This window comes from Triticum aestivum, chromosome 5A (genome assembly GCF_018294505.1).
Source record: "Triticum aestivum cultivar Chinese Spring chromosome 5A, IWGSC CS RefSeq v2.1, whole genome shotgun sequence".
Taxonomy (NCBI): Eukaryota; Viridiplantae; Streptophyta; class Magnoliopsida; order Poales; family Poaceae; genus Triticum; species Triticum aestivum.
Genome location: NC_057806.1, coordinates 240,507,295 through 240,523,835, shown reverse-complemented (window position 1 = coordinate 240,523,835; position 16,541 = coordinate 240,507,295). Strand labels below are relative to the sequence as shown.

General features: G+C 43.9%; 1 protein-coding gene across 1 annotated transcript; it reads right to left on the bottom strand.

The window, feature by feature from the left end:
* Positions 1-1,024: 1,024 nt before the first annotated feature.
* Positions 1,025-14,768, bottom strand: LOC123102885 (chaperone protein dnaJ GFA2, mitochondrial). The gene is made up of 18 exons (XM_044524344.1): positions 14,624-14,768; positions 14,450-14,522; positions 14,317-14,367; positions 11,327-11,418; positions 10,144-10,227; positions 10,012-10,050; positions 9,687-9,797; positions 9,253-9,282; positions 9,088-9,175; positions 5,531-5,595; positions 5,368-5,442; positions 4,990-5,062; positions 2,608-2,699; positions 2,242-2,313; positions 1,830-1,886; positions 1,655-1,703; positions 1,477-1,543; positions 1,025-1,379 (listed from the first exon to the last, which is right to left on the bottom strand). The coding sequence occupies exons 1-18, from the start codon at positions 14,678-14,680 to the stop codon at positions 1,289-1,291; spliced, it is 1,266 nt and encodes a 421-aa protein (XP_044380279.1). The 5' UTR covers positions 14,681-14,768; the 3' UTR covers positions 1,025-1,288.
* Positions 14,769-16,541: the final 1,773 nt, after the last annotated feature.

The following is a 16,541-nucleotide window of genomic DNA, read 5'->3' as shown; positions in this document are numbered from 1 at the left end:
AATACCACAAACGGAACCATTCCACCCATTCTTTATTAGGACGAAAAAATACTGTGCGGCATGATAAGAAGTGAACATACAAACGTCAGTATACACACTGGAACATTAGCACCAAAACCAGTCCACCAAAATGATGATTGAAATGCTGAAAGAACAATAGGCAAATTATCATACCATCAATATTGTTAGCGGTCACAATGTTGACATTCTTGGAGCCTGTTCCCTCTGCGACCATGTTCTGGGCACTTGGAAAAGTGTCCGAGCTCCCGCACTCATTACACTCTAGCGTAGCCTTATTCATCTTCTTCTTCGTGAAGGCAGTAGTTTTGACGTGCTTATTGAGAACATACTTGTTTTTCCCTTTGTCCTTGTTGTGTGGGTATCTCTGCACAATATCGACGCTAGACTAGACCTCACCTCCTTTCTCAATAGTGTCTTTAGCAATAACTTTCTCCTCAACATCAAGAGATGATATCACGTTTTCAACTGATATCTCATGTTTCTTATGTTTCCTAGTAGTGGCCAAACTCCTCCATAAAGGAGACAGCTTTGCAATCATGCACCCGGCCACAAATTTATCGGATAAGACAGACTAAGGAGTTTTAATTCCTTCACAATGCGTTGTACTTCATGAGCTTATTCAACTACAAAACAGTGGCTAACCATCTTGTAGTCATAAAAATGCTGTAGAGTTCACTGTCTACATCCATTGCATCGAATTTAGCATTAAGTGCCTCACATATTTGCTTCTCATCTTGTATGTGCATACCGTGCTGGACCGTGGTCCATCAGCAACAATATTCCCAAAAATATTTGAAGTGCATCTAAAAAGAATTCTAGGTTTTTATAAGAAAAAACAACTTGAGAGTAGCAGAAAATCCGCTCCCCAACAGAACTTGCATATAACCAAACAAGATGGATTTGCTGCACGGCATCTGCCGCCCGGTGCAGACGTGCATTTTACGTCAGCAAATGGCATCCGTTCCATTTGTTTCATGTTTATAACAAAAATGCTGATACATTCTCATCCAAAAACGTTGCTTCCATCGGTTCCAACTTATGTCTTGTTACAATGGTACCACAAGGAAGTGGTGAATATAAATCAGATGCTTATACAATATAATTTAGGCTTATCAGTTATGGTGACGTGTATATTATACAGGGCAAAACTCACCATCTAACGCCTACAAACAAGGATAGGGACATATAGGGTACACCAAGCCCTTCAAGGCCATCTGACTTATTATGTGTGCCAATAATCAATCAATCGATGAGGAGCATAAAAATCTCATCCAGATGCAGCCGCAACTCTCGCCACGTCGTTGCTCTCCTCTTTATCAAACTCCTCCATCAGCTCCCGTTGCCGTGGTGTCAGCTCCCTACAAATGGCACAGACAAAACAATATGTTCATTTTGGTGTTTCATTTCTTTCCTTTTCTTCTGTCAACTGAATTTAGTTGAGGCAAAGAAACATACGTTGGGACTCTGATGTTGAAGTGAACATAATGGTTCCCGTACGATGACGAATTCTTCGCCTTTATTCCTGCAAAAATAAAGAGGGAAATGGCACGTGCGTTAATAACATTTGGATCGAAATCCCACGACCCAGATAAAGGGGTTTCTTTTAGGGATTTAGGTGACCACAATGACCAACCTTTGCCCCGTAGGACAACCTTCTCTCCTGGTTGGGTACCTTGGCGAACCTAGACAGGGAAAACCAAATGCAACGTGAGCCTTAAGAAACAGCATCATCCAACAAATACAAGCAGCATAGTCAGCTCGTGTCATGTACCATAACCCAAAAACTGAAATAGTCCATGTATGCCTACCTTGACTGAAACATTTCCGGTGAGGGTAGGTATTGTAACAGTCCCACCTAGCACAGCCTGTAAATCAAGCAGTTTTAGATACCCAAAAATATACGGAGCAATGCATGACGGTAACATAGGCATCGTACTTTTATCTTTTTTTATTTTTTAAATAAACTAACTCACAGAGCCTAATACACATCTGAGCTGTATCAATGGCCTAACAGTATCAGGTAAGTCTGGTGATACTGATAGGACGATTGTGCAAAGTATCGGTGCATAGTAGGAGGTGAGTTGGTGACACAGGGCAGAAGACGTAATTTGAATATTTGTTTTCCAGAAAGAAAGATGTGATCTGCATAATGCAGTTACTTAAAGAGTTCAGATCGGTGAAAACAACAAAGGGGAGGGCAACAATAGTAAGAGAGTTCACCTGGGCCATGCTTAGAACAGCATCAACATGCACATGGTTGCCTTCTCTACGGAAGATAGGATCCTCTCTGACCTGTAATAGGAAAATGAGTATTAGGGCTCCTTTACGAAAGCACTTACAAATGAAGATTCTTTTTTCATAGAAAAATATTGAAGAAATTAATAAATTGTCCTGACTAACTAGACTCCACAGTGCAGCAACACAAACAAGCCATAATTTCACTTGAAACATACTCTCTCTGTAAACTTCTATAAGACATTTTAGGTCACTACTTTAGTAACCTAAAACGTCTAATAAAAGTTTACAGACGTAGTACCAATTTAACTGACAGATAGAGTTGGAAATTTGACCAAAGAGAAATGTAACCTTGATAGTCAAAAGAAGGTCACCAGGTTTATTGCGCTCCGCATCTGCACCACCCTGACCACGAACCTTTATAGCCTCATTGTCATCAATTCCTGAAGAAGCGTTCTAGTTATATATAATACACATAAAAATGTAAGTATTTTCCTAGACTCCAAAAGAACTCGCACAGTTGCATACTTGTAGTCACAACTACTCAAACATTAACAGAAAAGGAAGAATAATTAAATAGAAGCATATTTAATAGAACAGTGAAATGAGCTATTGCCGTTAAACAGGGCCGGATTTAGTGGGGGTGAAACATTTTTTAGTATGTACCTAACACTAAATACCTACAAGTTAATGCAACTTTAAGACTACTTGTCGAGATTATTTTTCGAGAAAACGCAAAAGCTTTGCGTTTCATTGTATTGAAAAGGAGTTTGGTACAATCCTCCTAGGAGGCTGGTTACAAGGCAAGTACAGGCACATTAGTGAACATCCCAGGTTTGTGGTAGAATGGCGCGTAACCCTAGGGCCCCTGCTCTGGCCCAAAGTGCAGCCTCGTCTTTGACCGCGGCGATCAGCGAGGTGGTAGAAGGGCGAGCACCCTCGAAGACGCAGCCATTGCGATGCTTCCAAATCATCCATGGCACGAGCAGGGTAGCGGAGGCAAGACCCTTGTGCATAGGCTTGGGCGTGTTCTGTCTTGCCATTCGCCACCAATCGTGAAGTGTGGCGTCGTTGTTGGGCGGCGGGCAGGAGAGGCGCAGCCATGAGAGGATCGCGTGCCACACCTGTCGGGCAAAGGGGCATCCGAGGAGAAGTGATGCAGCGTCTCCGGAGCCTGATCGCAAAGCAGACAACGTTGTGGGTGTGGCAGGTTGCGGCGCGCGAGGCGGTCGGCTGTCCAGCAGTGGTCAAGGTTGGCTAGCCAGTGGAAGAAACGCACCCGCGGCGGCGCCCAACACTTCCAGGTTAGCCTCCAAGCCTGACAATGGGTGGAGCCATGGAAGGTGGCGAGATATGCGGCCTTGGCAGAGTACTCTCCATTCGTAGTCCACTTCCAGCGAAGGCTGTCCAGCTCATTGCTGAGAGTGGTTTGGGCAATCAGGCACCAAAGGCCGAGGTATTCGCCTATCTCCGGTATGCCAATCGTGCCATGGATGTCGGTAGCCCATTGGTTTCTATGGAGGCCGTCGGCGACAGTTCTGGACTTGCGGCGCCGTTTGGGGATGCAAACGTATAGGAGAGGCGCGATCTCACTGGCGGCGCGGCCGTTAATCCATCGGTCTTCCCAAAAGAGGGCGTGCAGGCCATTCCCGATCGTCGTTGTCGTGGACGCGAAGAAGAACGAGCGTTCCTCATGCGAGAACTGCAGGTCGAGGCCGCTCCAGGCCCTCTCGTCACCGGCATGGCTCGGCCATAACCAGCGCATGCGCAGGGCGAGTCCGGTGCACTCGAGGTCGTGCACGCCAAGGCCGCCAAGCGGGATTGGCCGACAAGCGCGCCGCCAGTTAACATGGCAGTTGCCCCCATTGGCCTCAGCGCGGCCTGCCCAGAGGAATCCCCTCTCGATTTTTTCCAGAAGTTTGAGGGTCTTTTTTGGCGGCGCGAGCACGAGGAGTTGGTGGATGGGGATCGCGCTCAGGACGGCCTTGACGAAGGCCAAGCGGCCAGCCTTGTTGATGAGCCAGGCCTTCCAGGAGGGCAGCTTCCCTGCCACCTTGCCGACGACGGGCTGGAGCTGGGCGGCGGTGGGCGATGGAACATGAGTGGGATGCCCAAATAGGTGAGTGGAAAATCGACGATGGGGCACCCCAGGTGCTGGACGACGTGGGCAGCATCTTCGGTGTCACACCGAATCAGGGCCGCAGCGCTCTTCTGGAAGTTCACCTTCAGTCCGGATGCGCGCCTGAACAGGTGCAGGATTATGACGATGTTTAGACCAAATTATACTATCTAATTATCTATAGTGTAAAGTTTCACAAACTTTGAACTGTGGCACCCCAAGTCTGAGATTCTAGGTCCGCCACTGCCGTTAAAAGTACCATCTTTACATTAGTAGTGCTAATAAATAAAGTCTGGAAGGGGAGATCTACTTCTGCATTGTGTCAAGTAGTTGGGTTGGTATCAGTGGTATGTCCACCTAGGTAAGTTAGTCTTAGTTCACACTTTACAGCAAGCAAAGCTACCGATAAACAAAAATTATATGCAAAATGAATATGTTTGGTTTGTTGCCACGGGCCAAATCTACCCTATCTAGTTTACATGGTTGCCAACCTTTTTGGCATGCACATGCCCCTTGTTACTCTAGCGCACTCGCATGGGCAAGTAAAACCTTATCCAGAAGAACCCAAGATTCAGATATCAAGCATATACATGGTAATGATTAGTCATTTTTACCAGCCATTATGTCAAGCTTGACTGATTTTTTCCCCTTGACAAGCTGATGGCCCTTACATGTCTTGCAAAAATTCTTCAAGTGAAACATGGAAAAGCAGATTAAGTTAGGATAAATCATGGAACAGAAAGTTCAGAACTAACAATTTACTGTACAATCACATAGAGCAATTCATATCATGTACTTGGCATAATGCAGAAATTTTAGGAATTACTACCCCAAATTGTTTAAAGCATCAAAGATGTTAATTCACCTCATATGACAGTGATGTAACTGAGCATCATAACAGACAGCAACTTCACCTCACATGACAATAATACCATAAAGACTAAACTTGGAGGAACATATAGACAAAATAAGCCTTTGAAGCAGAAATGTACCTTCACAATTTTTCCGCTTCCACCGCACCGAGAACAAGTAGATTCAAAACTCAACATACCCCTCTGGATGAATGTCTGTACTCATAAGACGACACTTTTAAGGTCAAGAAAGTAATCTCCGAGTGAAATACTCTGTCAAAACATCATTTAAAAGGAGACATACCACACCAGCACCTCTACAAGCTTTACATGTTTGAGGTATAGTGCCAGGTGGAACGCCACTTCCATCTGCAATCAATACATGTTACATTTTAGCCATCAAACGAGAGGTGTGGGGGTGGGGGTGCACATGTTAGAGTACGTAATGGGCCTAATGGGCCTGGGCTGGCGGTATAGCCCGTTAGTCTTAGGGTTAATTAGAGATAAGGGTCGCTTGCTTAGGGGTCAAGTAAGCCTTGCTGGGGAGTCAAATAAACCTCTCTATATAAGGGGAGGAGATGTATCAATCTAATCAAGCAAGAATTAATAAGGAAATCCCTTCCCTCTTGCCCGGCCGTGGGCAAAAAGGCCCCCGGCCGGCCCTCCTTCTAGCAGCCACATAACAATCTGGTATCAGCTTTCCCGGATTCGATCATATCCAGCCCTCCACCGAGTTCTTCCCACCAGCCGCCGCCGCACACCTACCCGCCGCCACCAGCGTCTTCATCGGCGCTGCTGCCCCACACAGCAGGCGCGCAGGCATTGGGCGTGCTGACGTCCTCAAGGGCGATTGCACCCTCTGCCCATGCGCCGTCCGCCCTCGTCCTCACCCCGGAGCAGATGACAGCCGCAATCCTGGAATTACAGCAGGCGTGGCGGGCATCAAGGCCTTCCTCGTCGGGCCCTATGCGCCCCAGCCGCATCCCCAGCAGCCACCTCCTCCGCCGCCACACCAACAGCAGCTACCCCCGCCGCCGCCGCCCTCGGACGCGACCACAGCGCCGGTCATCTCGTACCAGTATGGGATGCCCTACGACGGGACTGCAACGACCTCGTTCCCATCAGCGCCGCCGCCGTCCCAGGGCGTCCCCATCCAGCAGATCAAGTTCCCGCCGTCGCCGTCACCGCTTCCAGCTTGGATCGCTACCCGCCACGTGTCGGCGGCGGTGAGGCTGCAGGCTGCTGCGCGCGGCCTCCTAGCGCGTCGGCGTGTGCGGGAGATGCGTGGTCTGCAGCTGCCGCTCTTCCCAGTTGCGCTTCGCTGCGCAAAGGACCTCGATCTCGTCCGCTGCGTCGGGGATCTTGGGAATGCAGTTTTCCCCACGGGCGGCGGGCATGCTGTTTTCCCCATGGACAGCGACCTCAAAGTCTGCGACATCGGCGGTTGGGGGGCGCACCCCTCCTCGCCATTCTCCATCGAAAGCCCTCCACTCTTCTCTGTGTGGTGCAGACCAACAGCCGTCCGGCGGGGAGAAGGCATGGTGTCACCGACAGGAGCGTAGCACCACTGCATTCCGCCGCCGGCCGCCGCGAGGGCGCCTCTGCTGGTCACTCTTGCGACCACTTCCAGGTGGCCATATACATGCACTCCTTTTGTCCAGATGGTGTCCATGGGATCCAGGTGGCTGTACACGTGCACGTCCAACGTGCGGATGGTGTCCACTTTATGTTGGGTCCAAAATAAGCTAATTTTTTTAAATAATACAATTTTTATATTAAATTCAGAAATATTACGCCGTAATTATATTTTTTAAAAATATTATCCAGTTGGCCTACTGCTGGCCGATTGGATCCAGTCGGCCTACTGCTGACCGATTGGATCCAGTCGGCCTACTGCTGGCCGATAGGCCCCCAGTCAACCCACTGCCGGCCGATTGGATCCAGTCGGCCCACTGCTGGCCGATTGGCACCCAGTCTGCTTCCTCTAGGCCGACGGGTGCATGCACCCATCTATCTGTTGAATAGGTATTTGAAAAATGTTGAAGAAGTATTTGAAAAAATGTTGATCATGCATATAAAAATGTTAATCAAGCATTTAAAAAAATGTTGCACAAGTATTTGAAAATGTTGAACAAATATTTGAAAACTGTTGAATAGGTATTTGAATAATGTTGAAGAAGTATTTTTAAAAATGTTGATCATGTATATATAAAAATGTTAATCAAGCATTTGCAACAAATGTTGAAGAAGTATCTGAAGAAAATGTTGAACAAGTATTTGAAAAAAAAAATTGAACAAGTATTTAAAAAAATATTGATCATGTAAATAAAAATGTTGAACAATTATTTGTAAAAATGTTGATCATGTATATATAAATGTTGAACAAGTATTTGAAAAAATTTGAACAAGTATTTAATTTTTTTGAACAAGTATTAGAAAAATAATATAGAAAGAAAAGAAAAAAAGAATGAAATAATAGAGAAGACCGGCTCAGTCACCTTTAGTTGGTCGCGATCCCTTTTCGAACCAGCAATTGGAAACTAATGGGGTAGTTAGCTACTCTGGTGATTGCCATGGAGACCAGGCATCGATCCCCAACGCAGCTAATAACTACCCCACCAGCTTCCAGATGTTAAACTTTTTTTCAAAGACTTGTTCAATTTTTTAAAAATACTTGTTTAACATTTTTTAAATACTTGTTCAACATATTTTAAATACTTGTTCAACATTTTTATATACATGATCAACATTTTTACAAATACTTGTTCAACATTTTTATATACATGATTAATATTTTTTCAAATACTTGTTCAACATTTTTATATACATGATTAATATTTTTTTCAAAAACTTTTTCAACATTTTTTGAAATACTTGTTCAACATTTTTTGCAAATGCTTGATTAACATTTTTATATACATGATCAACATTTTTTAAAATGCTTCTTTAATATTTTTCAAATACCTATTCAACATTTTTCAAATATTTGTTCAACATCTTCAAAATACTTGTTCAATGTTTTTTAAAATGCTTGATTAACATTTTTATATGCATGATCAATATTTTTTTCAAATACTTCCTCAACATTTTTCAAATACCTATTTAACAGATAAATGGGTGCATGCACCTGTCGGCCTAGAGGAAGCAGACTGGGTGTCAATCGGCCAGCAATGGGCCGACTGAGGCCAATCGGCCAGCAGTGGGCCGACTGGATCCAATCAGCCGGCAGTGGGCCGACTGGGGGCCAATCGGCCAGCAGCAGGCCGACTGGATCCAATCGGTCAGCAGTAGGCCGATTGGGTAATATTTTTAAAAAATATAATTACGGCGTAATATTTCTGAAATTTAATATAAAAATGTATTATTTAAAAAAAATAGCCCAAAATAAAGCCTCCCAGTCCATTTCAGGTTGAGAGTAATGAAACAAGCCGAGATGTAAAAGGCTTGTTTTTAGGTGTTAGGTTTGTGTTGCGTCGAGTCATGGTATAAGTTGGTTAGGTTGCAGCTCGAGGACAAGCTGCATGTCCAGGTGGGGTGTAGTGTTAGAGTACGTAATGGGCCTAATGGGCCTGGGCTGGCGGTATAGCCCGTTAGTCTTAGGGTTAATTAGAGATAAGGGTCGCTTGCTTAGGGGTCAAGTAAGCCTTGCTGGGGAGTCAAGTAAACCTCTCTATATAAGGGGAGGAGATGTATCAATCTAATCAAGCGAGAATTAAGAAGGAAATCCCTTCCCTCTTGCCCGGCCATGGGCAAAAAGGCCCCCGGCCGGTCCTCTCGCGCCCTCCTTCTAGCAGCCACATAACAGCGCACAATTCAGAAAATTCCTACATCAACGGATAATAGACAGATGATAACACGTACTGCAGGTCCCACAGAGAACATCAGCCTCATATGTAATAGTTTTTCTGCATCCTTGGACAGCTTCCATGAATGACAATTCAACAGGAATCTACAATTGAGAAAAAAAAATGAGCATTGCAACAATATATCAAATTTAAAGTAACCGTTGCAATGAAGAAGAGTAACCTGGACATCTTGGCCTCCTCTGTCAAAGATCTGGTTGACATGGCAAAAAAATAAAATATCAAGGAACTACTTCATATAATATGTTTATTAAAGTATACATAAGCCTAGGCCTTGCACTAATGAATAAAGGAACTGCATTAGGTTAAAAACCATAAGTGCACTACAATGTTTACATGAACACCTTTGTACAATTTTTTTTAAGTCACGTATGGGCTGTTCGCCCCTTTTCTTCTATCTATATATTTCACATGCAGTTCTCCTGCATGGTTCAAACAAAAAAAGTCCACTTATGTTTTGAAGTCCCTGCATTGAAGGCAATCACATATTTTGAGTTTGTAAAGCACAGCCTCATGGATACAACAGCTTACAGTGACAACCAAAAAATGTACAAGGGCCAATTTACTGGTACTAAATAAAAACAAAGGACCTCTTACATCGGTAAAAATATCACTAAATGGATTATCACCAGCAAAGTCCCCACCGCTATCAGGGGAACCATCTGGGCCACCCCCTGATGCTAGGCGCTCATAAGCTTCAACTCCAAGCTGTCAACAGGTAATAGTTATACATAAGCACTAGATTTCGTGTATCTTAGAATTAATTTTAGTGATTAGAAAATCAATGTTATCATTATGTAAGCAAGCTTAGATAAACAGTTAACACAGAAAGAAATGAAATTAAAAACTTGTTTCTTATTTATGATGGCATTGAGTTTACATATTAATATTATTTTATTTTCATACAAAACAAAGTAAGAACCTGATCATAAGTTTCGCGCTTATCATCATCCTTCAAAACCTAAGAGAAAATCACAAACAATAGCAGTCTTTTAGATAAACATGCGCCATGGCTCACCAAACAGAATAAATTGTGTCTACGAAAACTTCATACCTCATAGGCCCGGTTAACTTCTTGGAATTTCTTTTCTGCGCCAGAATCATCTTTATTAGTATCGGGGTGGAACTTCTTTGCAAGCTGGAGAAGCATGCCAGTTAAGCTAAAATTTGATGAGCTAACAAATGTTACAAAGGAGACAGAAAGATCATCTAGTACATGAAGATCATGAATTGTTGATCAAACAGCCCGAAGCTATAAAAAATACAATGTAGTTGATCCTCAACGGTAGATCACAAGAAGTTGATCCTTTAGGCGTACAGTCTCTGCAAGGGGGCAGGACTATCTCTCTCATAAGCCATCATTGACAAGAAATAGCTTCTCTACTGGTCCAAAAAGTGTTCCATGTAGGAAAAAACCTATTTGTTGCAGAAGTAAACAATCGCCTGTCTGGAACTTAAGAATGTGTGCACCATGACCCAACTATACTCATTGGATTCTAAAACTAGCACTAGTAATTTCAGTTTAGAAACCTCTCATGACAAAATGTAACAAAAGTGAGGGCACTTTATCTCTTTTAAACAAGAAACTGTAGGCTAACATTGCGAGTGAGCAGGGCCTGGCATTATCTAATTGTTTCTCTGGAATTTTGCCATGTTCTCTAGATCGGCAAGTGCGAGGTGGCATGGCTAAAAAGGTGAACTACAAATAACGTATCTAGTTTCTGAAAGACATCGTGCGACAACAAAAGATCTTACAAAGGCAGTATAACTGGTTTCTGCCAAGGCTACTGGCAGCATGCTAATCCACTCTGCAGAAGCCCTGGAAGATAGCACGTCAAAGCTTGTGGTGGTGTGTACAATTAGACCTGAACCACCCGTGGCGAGAATAAACTTCTTAGAAAACCTTAGGTGAGTAGAGATTTTCCCTTCTTTAGCCAAAATTTAAAAATTCCGAAACAGATCTTGGCTAACCAATCCTGATGAAAGATCCAGCTAGGCATTATTGATCAATTATAGTGCATTTCTGCACATAACGAGCTAACAAGAGAATATGATGGTATGTCCAACAACATGTCAAATTTCTTTATTTATTTGGTCCAGGCCCTGTTTCATGTTAACCATTCTGGTATAGTATAGTAACATCTTGGAATAAACAGGAACCTCCAGAAAGTTAATCAAGTTATAACTGATCAATAATGAATATCGTAAGCCTTAATTGAGACAAAGTGAATACAGACCCCATAATATGCCTTCTTTATGTCCGATGCAGAAGCATCCGAGCTCACTCCGAGCACATCATAGTAATCCCTTGCATTCACCCTCGCTGTGGCTAAAATCATAAAAATAAGTTCTTAACTTCTTATCATAGAAATAAACAAAAGGAACATGGAATTTAGTTACCAAACGAAAAACAACAAAGGGAGTCACACTCATAATTCAAATTAAAGGCAAGTTTGAAGTAAGACTTTTGCATTACAAATGGTCCAAGGCTGAGTGCCTGTGTCTGACAAATGGCAATGACAATATGGGTACTGGTAAATGATAAAATCAAGCATAAATTTACATTGTCTCTTTATACTTCATACAGCCGTCATGGTAAAGGTTCAACGAGGCACTAGGCTTTTGTGCGTATAGCCCGCCTAAGCGACTGCGCAGCAGCAACAAGCTGGCCAGCTCTGGAAAGGAGAAATCAGGGGGGGAGGGGGGGGGGGGGTCCAACCATTTCCAAAAGCCATTTATCCCAGTAAACTGCTGCTTTACTTTGGTTAAGTATGCCTTAGTTCATATGCAGCTTCCACAAACAACCAAGCCACCAGCAGTGACAGAGACAACCTGCCATGCACCATCTTTTCACGACAGTGCTTTTTTGCGTGCCTAGGCAAGCACCTAGGAACACTTCTTTTAACTTTCATAGCGGTGACGTGCTCTTTTAAGGACGAGCAGCAGTAACCCAGCTTCAGGGCCACTCCAATTTGCAGAATTTCAGGAACACTAAAATAGGGAAAATGCAGGATTGCAATGGCATGCCCTCTTGAGTCTTACATGCCCAGAAACCATAGGAATTTGCACGAAAGTGTCTTCATTTACATCATACGAAAAACATAGAAAGTAATGAGCCATAGCAATTTCCAAGCGGTTCCATTAGAATTAAGTGCAAAGTGGCACATAATAAAATTTCCCAAGATCGAAAGTCCAACAATCAAACTACCACTACAGAAAGAATTTCTAAGGATCGTGACCTACTAAATTCATTTGAATCAAGACGCCCACTGGCCCACTAGGAAGCTAGAGTCAAGAGTCAGATGAGTGTACCATATTGCTCTATTCATACTTTCGTAGTTCGAAAACAGGCAAAAGAAAACGAACACCTGATTTGCGTTTGACACGATAGCAACAAGTTACTAGGAATTTGACAATGTTATGGGTTTGTATACAACTAGCGCCACTTGGAAGATTATAAAGTGTCTAGTGGCTACATAATCTACAGAATAATATAACCCTGGCAAGGACAGTGAGAGATATATTATGGTTGATTCCTTTTGGGGATATTGAACCATCTGTTGGTGAATCAGGGAAAGTGTTCAACACTGGACATAGCAAGCTAGCATCGATATGAGTGACCATAACACTGATGGGTTGTGTTTAATGCAAAGGAAATTACCAATATGCCAAGATGGTTGACACCCACAGACACATACTTTTACTGATAGAAGAAATGCTGGTTGCCTGGACTGAAAGGATTCAGATATGAATGTTGACTTCATTTAAAAATTGACAAAATAACAGATTTGTTCACTATTACAAGAGTATGATAATCTCATTTGGTTGAGATACTTATTAGCAGGGACAGATTCAAGGGGGGACGAGGCCCCCTCCCCCCCCCCCCAAAAAAAAACGATTTTATCTCCCCTTTAATATAGTTTTTCCCTGAATTACGCAGCTTCTGTTACCGTTCGCACCCCCCCCCCCTCCCCCTATCGCTGTGTGAGGAAACGTAAAGCCTCCAAGATTATTCGTGATTACCTTCCTAACAGCCGACATACTTATAACATATTGTGTACCAAAAGCCCAAAAGCCGGCAAAAGAAAAGGAGAGCCCATCGTGTTTGAAATAGGGTGCAGGACTGCAGGCCTAGGTAGGACTTGTCATCGGCACGAACGGACACACAAATCAGTTCTCTCCGCTTCCTGGCTGCTGCGGCGATGCAATCAACGCCTCACGCCAGCTGCCTACTGTCACAGCGGCGATCTATTGCACTATCATTTGGGGGCGGCCGGGCAGCGATCCACTGGCGCACTGCCATTTGGCAGGCCACACAACAGTGCGGCAAGGACATAAGGAAAAGGATTAGTTTACTTTCGTCATTAGATTACTTCATGCCTTTAAACCTAAATAGAATTGTAGAAACTTCAAACGTTAAATTTTAACTATGAAATTTCTGATTGCCTCCGTGTGCTTATGCGTACATGGAAAGGAAGAGAGCTCAATCAATTCATAATTTTATCAATCCAATAAGTTGAGTTCTCAGGACATCATTACCAGGTTGACAACAGGCGTATAGACCGTATACAAGATTTAATTGTCCAATTATGGTTATTTACAGATATGAAGAGGAAGAGCTCAGTTTAGAACATTTTCAAGCCAATCGGAACTAGTAGGCAATTTTAATTCTGAAGAAATTATCTAGACCGTCAAGTGTGTCAATGATGATGGTTGTAAATTACATTGCAGAACAACGGACATATTTTGAGCATCTAGGTGTTACAATATTTACCATGCTATTGTGTCTATTATGACCCCCCCCACCCCCTTCACAATTTCGTGGCTCCGTCCCTGCTTCTTTTTCCTATTGCAGTGAAGTACGATAATCTTGTCTGGTTAAGATGTTTTTATATGCATAGGTGCTTGCTCTTTTATTTTCCACAATCAATTAGGGAAGGGATATGTTATCCCATTCAAGCAGAGATGCAATGTGCTGAGGAAAACCATTGATTAACAGAACTCATGCAACTACAATCTGATGTACTAACCGCAGAACAGCTACTCTCACAGCAGCTTAAAAATAAGCAAACTGAAGCGCATTAATTACAAAATGCCCAACACTTGGTTTCCAACTTTCAACTCTGACAGTGGTTACAGAACTGAAGTACGCCCGCCGAGGTAGACAAATTGCTATCTGAGAAATGGTATTGCACAGCAGAACACATCAATCTACCGGAGGGCTTACCATGGAACGACCTGCTCGGGCACCACCAACTCGGGCTCCTTCTCTCCCTCGCTGTTCAGTGATCTCGGGTCAGCTTTTCTCGGACAATTCACGCGAAAATATCGAAATTTAAACTTCAAGAGAGGGGCCTGACCTGGATTGGGAAGCCGCGACGGGGTGCCCCACGCCGACGAGGCGGCGGGGAGATGGCGGGAGAACACCTCGAGCTGGCATGGAGGTAAAATGGGTTGGCCGTGAGGAACCAGGGTTGGATGGGAGGAGAAGCGAGAGGGAGAAGCGGGGAGGGATGGGAGGGGCATGAGCTCACCTTCGACTTCGAGGAGGTCACGACGGTGGCGAGCCTAGAGGCGGCGACGCGCGCCATGGGGGCGGAGCTCAGGAAACCCTACGTTGTGCAGGAGGCGGAAACTACACGGTGCAGAACCGTCAAAACAAAACAAAAAACCGTGAAGGGTTTTAGCTGGGTTTCAAAAGGCCGAAAGGATTCAAAGAAGGACGCGTCTAGCGGGCGGCTGGGCGCCCGCTAGCGCTCCTGGGCGGCCGTTTTTTTTGGCACGTAGCATGTTGTTACTTAATAATCCATGTGGATAAAAATAACATTGCTAATTAATCATTTCCATGTGGTTTTTTTTTACTTGATGGATATCTGCATGACATTGCATTAATGTTTCTCATGTTCATCCCTTATGCACTAATTTTTGGTTTTTAAAATTATAAAAAACATATGTTCTAAACCGTGTGTTGAAAATCAGATCCGTTTTCATCGTTGAAACCCTCGCGACGTGTTCTTCAAAAATAGATCCCGCATGGGGATGTTTCGACGAACTAGTCTTCCTGCCAACTAAACATCAATGTGTGCGCAACTAGACTACATTGCCGCGCCAACTGAACATATGTATGCGTCAAATAGTCCTGCCAACTAAACATCTATGTGTGTGCAACTAGAATACATTGCCGCGTCAACTGAGCATATGTGTGTGTAATTAGTCCTGCCAACTAAACATCAATGTGTGCAACTAGACTAAAAGTCCGCGCCAACTGAGCATATATGTGTGTAACTAGTCCTGCCAACTAAACATCAATGTATGTGCAACTAGAATAGATTGCCGCGCCAACTAAACATGTGTGTGTCAATAGTCCTGCCAACTAAACATTAATGTATGTGCAACTAGACTACATTATAAGCCAACTGAGTATATGCGTGTGCAACTAGTGTTCATGCCAACTAAACATCAATTTGTGTGCAACTAGACTACATTATAAGCCAACTAAACATCAATGTGTGTATAACTAGACTACATTACAAGCCAACTAAACATTAATGTATGTGCAACTAGACTACATTATAAGCCAACTAAGTATATGCGTGTGCAACTAGTCTTCCTGCCAACTAAACATCAATTTGTGTGCAACTAGACTACATTATAAGCCAACTAAACATTAATGTGTGTATAACTAGACTACATTACAAGCCAACTAAACATTAATGTGTGTGCAACTAGACTATATTACAAGCCAACTAAACATCAATGTGTATGCAACTAAACTATATTACAATAAGTCTACTATCTCTTAATCTCCATTCTTCAGCCGGGCGACCGTCTGGATCGTCCAAAAGTGTCATGGCAGTCGCGGGTGGCCCGGATGGTTCGGGTGGGTTCGGATGGTCCGGGTGTTGGTTCGGATGATCCGAATTCGTCTGGGGGCTTGTTGTCCTCATGTCGCGCGTAGCCAGATCATCCGGGCCAAGGGCCGGATTGTTCGAGTCTCGGTCCGGATCATCCGGGCAACTCCTGAGTTGCTTGTTCTCTTCTTCCTTCTTCTCTTCCATGCTTGGCCTTGGTCCTTAGATTCTCCATGGTTGCCTCGGTTGTGCCTGAGTATACACAAAGTCCATGCATGAGGTACTAGCCATGTCTCATATGTGGAAAGTGACGGTTCGGAGAGGAGCGGGATAACCTTGTGTCCAATGGCATATGCTTGAGGTCTCATCGTATGTCCTCTTGGGGCTTGGGGAGTAGTCGTAGCGTACATGGGGATGATCGTAGGATGCTCCGCATCATCTGCCCCCCTGCCGGGAAAGATCCGACCTCGAATTGTAATCCTCGTCATCATGGAAACGGTTATCGTGGACGCACTTGTAATTGGACAAAGGTGAAGGCATGGCGCAATCCAAGTACTCCAAGGTGTCTCTGGAGTGATATACATGTAAAAAGAGGAAGCAC